The sequence below is a fragment of the Merops nubicus genome, unplaced genomic scaffold (assembly GCF_000691845.1).
Source record: "Merops nubicus isolate BGI_N331 unplaced genomic scaffold, ASM69184v1 scaffold34562, whole genome shotgun sequence".
In the NCBI taxonomy this organism is placed as follows: domain Eukaryota; kingdom Metazoa; phylum Chordata; class Aves; order Coraciiformes; family Meropidae; genus Merops; species Merops nubicus.
In genome coordinates, this window is record NW_008593436.1 from 1,557 (window position 1) to 9,213 (window position 7,657).

Genomic DNA, 7,657 nt, shown 5'->3' on the forward strand with positions numbered 1-7,657 from the left:
CTTTGGGTAGCCTTCGTACCTTCCTTGTTCAGGGTATGTGGTCCCATCAATCAGCTGTTTGCCCCTTGGGAAATGCTGTTGTGTCACCAGGAGGTGAAGTCAGTGAAGGGGGCTTCTTCAGTAGCAGAGAGATTTGACAAGCCAGGCCATCAAGGCCATTTCCCTCCCCACCCTGACTACTCATCAGGGTGCTCGAGGCTATTAACCCATGGGAGCTGCCCCCCCTTTCACATCTGCTAACTCCAGAGCAGGGCAAAACTCTCCTCCTGGTGCTTCACCACGGCAACCTGCACCTCCTGCTTCTTCCAGGAACCTGGATCTCCTGGCAGGAGAGCATCACCACTCAGTGAGCAGAGCCTGCCTATCACAGTATGAGACAGCATCAGGTGGGGAGGGAGTCACGGGTGGCCAGAAGGCAAAGGCACAAACAGCTCTCCTGGCACAAGGCACCACTGTGAACCTTGGTTGGAGCAGCCAGCTCCGGGAGGCATCCTAAAGGGTGGCAGGAGGCAGATGAGCTGCTCCTGAAGAGCTCTGGCTAGGTCTCCTCATCCCAGAGACACAGCTGCTTCTGGGGCACGTAGTACTCGAAGGTGTAGCCCTTCTGGCAGCTGCGGATGCCACACTTGTAGGAGGAGACCTTGCCCCCAGCATCACGGCTCTTGCAGTACTTGAGCATGCAGGGGTACCACTCGATGCTGAGGGAGTAGCTGCAGATGCAGGGCTTCCAACGGTCTGCACACAGCTTGCAACGCTGCAGGTCAGGGAGGTCTGATGTCTGGGGCAGCACCTCGAACATGGAGCCATCCACCCCTAAAGAAAGCCAAAAGATAGACAAAGGGGTGAAGAAATGTTTCTTTTGGGTGGAAGGTTACCTTGAAAACACCTGCCTAGTTAGATTCACTACTACATCACCAAAAGCAGTCAGATAAAAGTGATAGACGTGCCTTAAATGCTGTAAAGACAGAAAAAGAGAAGCCAGAATGGTCTGTGCTGCTCACCAGAAACCTGGCAGGAGTGACCACAGCAGAGTGCCAACTCACTGACAGAGGCAGCTCCAACAAAACCAAAAGGAAACTTGCCTTTCTCCAGCCAAAATTTGACATCTTCTTCTCGGGTGTAAATGGCTTCTTTGGCCTCTGCACAGACGTTGTGGAGGTGAGAGCTCAGCTGGGCTCCCTTGCTGAAGTTGACAGCTACATCCATGCTGAGATGCTCCAGGCCCCTCACCTCCTCAGCCTGCCGCACTGTCCTGGGGTTCTTCTGCCCAGGATGAGACAAAAAAACATGAATCCTTACCCTTAACACCCCTGACACCATCCACTGACCCTTTGATACAAACTAGGCTAACCTAAATCACACTTCCTCCTAGGGTTTTAGCAGAACAGCATCAATACTGTTGGATGAACTCAGTTCAACACCGAGTCCCTCAAGCAAGAGGGGTCACCAGAGGTGGGTGTAATGGTTGAACCATCAGGGAGCTGTCTGGGAAGGGAATCCAGGCAGGGCAGCTGTGAGAAGCTGGGGGGGGATGGGAGGGTGGAGCTGGCACTGGAGCCAGCTGCAGGGTGCCCTTACCTGCCTCAGCTTTGCCATAGACTCGCTGGGGATGATCTCGTTGCGGTGAAGCCTCGTGACGAAGCAGAGGGCTTGGAACTGGCTCTGGCCCCTCTCCAGCTCCCCTAGGATTAAGGCACGGAAGATTTTCACCTCCTGACAAAGAGAGAAATAAACAAGAGTGAGAGTCACAGAACCAGCAAGGTGAACTAGAGGAGTCAGGGTCAAGGAGAAAGGCTCCGGCCAAAGGAACAAAGTCAAAGGTCTCATAGTTCTGCTGCCTGAGCACAGGGGTGTAGTCCCAGCTTCAATCCCACCCAAAAGCCTGCAGCCTAATAACTGTGAAGAAGGAAAGGCTTTCACAATCCCACTGTGGCCAGGACAAATTGCTGCCAGGTCACATCCCACATCCACGGCTCCCTCAGACAACAGCTGGGGGTTTCTGGCCTTGACCAAGAGGGAGGACAAGCCTCCAGGGAGCCTTGTTTTGTTTGTTTAAGCAAATATTACTCAGGGTGAGCAGTCCCAGACTTCCTCTGCTGCCTTCCCTCCCCTGCTTCTGAGCAACTGGTATCCTGCAGAAGAAATGATTAATTTCTGAACCCAACAGCACGTGGAACAAAAACGAAAGGCCAACTGTTAAATGCAGAAGGAACCATTATGATCACCTGTAGGAGGCCACCTTTTCTGTTTGGGTCAATAATTTTGGCATTTTGTTTGGGTCAATAATTTTGGCATTTTATATATGGTGTTTCTGACATGGATTGTAGCCTATCTACAGCCTGACTCCAAAATCCATCAGCTGTGGATTTCATTTTGATTCACTTTGAGCAATCGCCATTCAGTCTGGAAAAAGCAAACAGGGACAGTCACGTTCTGCACTTGGGTCAAAAACCTCTAAAACCAACTGATGCCATTCATCCTCATTCTGCTTCCAAAGTCCAGAGCCCAGGCAGAGATAAACTCCATCCCAAGTGGGCTCAGGTCCCAGGGTGTCACTTCCCCAGCACACAAAGGGCTCCTGGATTCAGTAACCCTGTCCAGTGATGAATTTGGGCAAAGGTTAAGTATTTCACTGTTTCTGAGTTCCCAGCAGACAGGAGGAAGGACCAAATTTGCATCACAGCAATGCACCAGTGGAGGAAAGGGACAGCTCTTGGGCATTGAGACAAGCACCTACTCCCTGCTCCAAGCCAAGGCAGGAGCAAGCTCAGAGTGCAGAGGGTTCCCAGCCACTGCTGTAGTGCCCTCAAAACACCTTATTCCACCAGCTCCAGCTTTGCTCCCATCACACCAGTGGGTAAGTGACCCAGGGCTGCTGCTACACTGATCTAAATATTTATCTGCCTACAGGTCAACGAGTCCCCATAACCTCTAGTACAGATCCCTGCCCAAATCATCACTGAAAGAGCTCATTGGTAAGGATGGAAGGAGGCTGCTCAGAGGGGTGCATTGAACTTGATCCAAGTCAGCCATTCCAGCAGCCCTGCTGACACTGCTGTCTGCAAGAGAGACTGCCCCTGAGCTGCCACCCTCAATGCCTGCAGCACCCAACAGAGAGGGGTCATCTCTTCTCCTCCTGCCTGCACCCCCAGTGCCTCTGGCCCATGTCTCTTCCCAGCTGTCTCACTCAATGGCATCCACAGGAAGCAATTCTGGTTTGAAGAGGGCTCTGGGGCTGCCTTACCTCCCAGGGTCATGGGTTTCCAGCACATTTGTTGATACCGAGTGAGGTGAACTGGGAAAGACAAAAATGCTCTGGATTTGCCAGCCCTGAAACAACCAGTGAGCCAATGAACAGCTTTAATCAAGCTGTTTGGTTCAAGGAGCTGGCTCTTTTGGCACACGTTGTTCTGAAGAGAGAAATTCCACCTTTACCTGGCTCTGAGCATAATCCAAAACAACCCTGGCTGTGGATTTCACAGCAAGGGTGAAACTGTGCTGTATGTTGGACACACGTCCTGCAGTGACCATTCTCTCCTGAGAAAGAAGTCAGTCTCTTCTCCTCTTCTCTTCCCCAGCCCTGCTTCAATTCTGTGTCAAAGCCTTGCTTGGCTTTCCCCAGCTCCCCTTCTTTCCACACCCTAACTAGGCAACCTCAGGCAGAGCAAGAACTGAAGCTTGCCACATCAAAAATACGTCATACTTCCCAGATGGAAAGACCCACCAAAGTTTTTCCTACTCAGAGAAACCCTTTCCTTCCTCAACCACCTCAGCTCTTCCCACCAGCAGGAGCAGGGCGAATCAGTGCCAAGGCAGCTACCTGGCCAAGGCAGCAAGCAGCACCTTTAATTCTGGGTTTCTACAAAATTTCCCAGCAGGGAACAAGCCCCAGCAGAACATTGCCTTTGCAACGTGGGGACTCTCCAGATGAACTCATCACGGGGGTGTTGAGAATCCTTGGCCCTGACCTGCACGCATGTGGTGGGTACAGTTACAGCTATTGTTCAGGCTTGGATGACAAACACTTGGTGTGACAAAGAACAACCCGTTCTGTGGCCGTGCTCTGACCGTGGCACTGGAGGTAACTGCAGCCTTGGTTTGTGCAGGGAGGGGAGAGCAGCTCCTCTTTCCTACAGGCAGGAAGAAAACTCAGTGCACTGTGCTCCCAACACGTTGCCTGCACCTAACAGAGGTACCTTCAGCAAAGACTAGCCTGAAAAGAGGAGCAGAACCATCAAACTTCTTCTCTCCTCACACTGTCCTCGCCCAAGGACTGTCATCTAGGGTGTGAGAATAATTCAGCCTCCATTCCTAGGGTTTATCCAGTAGGGACTCACAAGCCTGTGTGGTCTAGATCTAAGCCAGGCGTCTCGACTTCATGGTGAGTGGAGTAAACCAGTTCCCAGGGAAATAAATTATTTCAGTGCCTTCCTCCCTGCAACCCATGCAGCTTTCCTGCCAAATTTCTCTCCCCCAAGGATATCACTCCTGCTGTGGGACCCACTTTTGTCTGTGCTGCTGCATGTCTGCTCAGGGTAGGGGATACATGCAAAGGGGACACGCTGCTCGGGGCAGTGGGTGACACCAGCACTCTTGGGCCCAATTCCTTACCCTGCTGTAGTCAGGGCCCTGCCTGCACTGCCCCAGGGCAACAGCTAGCCAGAAAGTTTGTGCTTGTACAGCACAGAGAATGTGTTATTGCATCCACCTTGGGGGTCCAGCCAGCTGAGTTACCCTGACTGCATGAGGATTATGTTTTTCAACCCTTCTCCTACTGGAAATGGTCAGAATGAAGACACTTTGCTGTATTGTCTCTTATACTCAGGTATCTAATATAGCAAATTAAAGATGTGCTGAGAGAGGGGGGAAAAAAAAAGGAGCAATATGGTTTGACCATGACTTCTTACAGGCACTGAGCAGCCAGAAATCCCCACAATGCCCTGAGATGCTTGGGAAAACATCCTCTAGTTCAGCATCCTCATCCTCAGTGCCCACAGGCTGAGCAATGTTTAAAAGTAACTGTCAGAGGCCACTTTTGAAACTGGATCCTACCTGAGAAGTGATTTCCCCAGAGCCATGGAGTGCACTGAGGGCAGCTCTGGCTGTATGGCAGGAGTTTAGCCCTCCTGCCCTCTGCTCAGCTCAGCAGCCATCAACCCACACTTGAGGGACCTGTTCAAGGCATTTTTAAGCACCTCCCTATAGCTCAGGGTAACAAACACCACCATGTTTCACCTATCCCACTTGCCCTTCAAGAGGGTGCTGAATGACCCTCCCTTTATATTGTTCCTCTATAGGGAAAACTCTGCTTTCCAAATTACTCAGAAATCATCTTTGATCACCTGGTCATTTAGCACCTAACAGATTCTCAAAACATCACCCCTGAATATCATCTGCCATCAGCTTTATTGACAAGGAAACTGAAAGCACTGGCAGCACAAGCATTAAAATACCATGACCCTTGCTTCCTCCCTTGTGTTTCCAACACAACTTTTCCAGCAACCAAAAGGAGAAAGAAACGTTTCCACATCTTCATGCTGACCTTTGAATAAAACCACCCACTTTGTTCTCAGGCCACTGCTCAATAACTGGCAAGATCTTGCTATTCAAATTAGACACAACATTTAGGGTTGCTCTGCCCCTCACTCTTTGATGCCTGACAGTGCTCTACAGGAGAAGTGTTTTCATCACACTCTTCCAAACTGCAAGAAAATAAACAGTCTTCACTACTGCACTGCTCAGAAAACATCAAGGACCAGTCTGGACTCACTGACCAGTTTGTGCTGCACTAGAAAACGGGAAAAAAAAGCCCCAGTGTGCTCTGAGGACATGACTCCTTCAGGTTCAGCTCTAGAGAGGAGGCAAGGGTTGAATTGAAATGGAAATCCCACTTCTGTGGAAGACCCAAACACTGCTCCAGTCCCACCCGGCTTCCACCAGTGTCAAAGCAGAGAAATGAACCATGATCTCCTTGTAACTCCTTTATTCTACAGCAACTCCTTGTCAGAAAGGGAAGGGAAAAAAATATATATAAAAAAATCTGCCTTTGGACTAACCCCCTGCAGTTTCAGCCAGAGAAGTGGAAAAACCATTAGTGCAAACCCCCAGCATCCTGGCTGCAGCCTGACCACACAGTCCAGCCTGTGAAAGGCAGATCAACAGCCCCAGCTGTTTTTGCCAAGGCTCAGAGCCTCAAGACCTTCTCCCCGGGGAGGAGAAGTTGTGTAACGTTAGAGAGATGAGCAGAACAGGGAAATGCCTGCATGCAGCCAGAGCAGGTTAGAAGAGGAAGCCTGGCCAGGCAGCTGCCTGCTCACATCGTTACTCACTGCACTGCAAATCCATCTCCTTAGTCCTTTAAGTTTTTCTGGCTTTTTGCAGCTATTTTCCAGCAAATCCATGAAGCACAGAGCCAGTACTCGACTGTTCTAAAAGTGAAAATTAGGAAGGGACTTCTGCAAGTCTGATGCTTGCAAAGCCTTCCAGGGACCATCTGTTTATTTCCAGCAGGAGCTAAGGGGATGCACGGAGCTAAGGATTTAACATACTGCAATCAAGATACCCTCAGAGAACCTCACCCCAGAGGCAATAAGGATGAGAGTGAGAGAAGAGCTAGCACACCCTCTGTTGGGTTTGTGGATGAGGTTTGAGAGCAAGGACCCCTCAAGAAGAACTGAAATGAAAGATTACTTCTGTTAGCATCTTGGAAAGAGGTGGGTGGCTTGACTCTGCACCCTCCAGGTAGAAGAAAAAGCATAAGTGAGAGGAGATGAGGCACCAAAACTATTGTGGGCAAAAGGCTCCAAGATTCACAACAGGTCAGAAAACAATTCCTTCCCATCTCCTAGGGCTGAGCTTCCTCCTGCTGCAAACCAAAGTCCACCTAAGCAAACAGTCTGAGCAGAGACATGGAATAAGATAACACCACCACACCATATGGACAGCCGTGCCAACCACAGGGCAATATAAAGTTCCTTGCATCCAGCCAGGCTTGGCATGGTCTGAAGAATGCCATGCTGTCCAAGAAGCTACTGTCTCTCACCAAAAAGTGTGGGGTCTTGAGCTGCAGCTCAGCGTGTATCACCCCCCTCCAGAAAGGCCACCTCTCACATACTGGGACAAGAGGAAAGGCTCCTCTTACAAGAGAGCTGTTAGTCCCACAGACAGCTGTCAGTCAAACCCTTCCCACCCCACCAACTCGCCCATGTGCTCCCAAACACAGCAGGAGTCCACCTGAGGAAGCAGCTGTGCCCCATGCACTGTGGGGAAAGGTGTCCTGGAGACACAGCAGAGCATGAACCTCCCCATCCAAGAGCCAAGAACTTGAGCTCTCCCCACCCCACAGAAACTCTCCCTGACTCTGCTCCATGCCCAGCTGCAGTTTTCCTGCCATGCAAAACTCAGCGAAGAGAACAGAGCTGCTCGGCTCGGCTGGGTGTGGGGGAGGCTTTGCCACCCATCCCACCAGAACCTCCACCACCTATTTCCAGGGCAGAGGCAGCCTAGGTGGCAGGCGGGGACAGCAGCCTGCCTAAGTGCCTTGGGGCTACAGGATGAGACCCCGCAGAGACCGCGAACAAAGAGCCCAGCAGTGCCCGGAGCCCGGACCCTCGTGTACCGCTATCACCGGCGCTCCCCCCCCAAAAAGCGCCCTCCG

General features: G+C 51.1%; 1 protein-coding gene across 1 annotated transcript; it reads right to left on the reverse strand.

Moving 5' to 3' along the window:
* Positions 1-538: 538 nt before the first annotated feature.
* On the reverse strand, positions 539-1,713 carry OAF (OAF homolog (Drosophila); the record flags this gene model as incomplete). Its single annotated transcript, XM_008935452.1, has 3 exons — positions 539-813; positions 1,083-1,263; positions 1,579-1,713. Coding segments are annotated over 3 exons (591 nt in total), but the record flags the coding sequence as incomplete, so codon positions are not given.
* Positions 1,714-7,657: the final 5,944 nt, after the last annotated feature.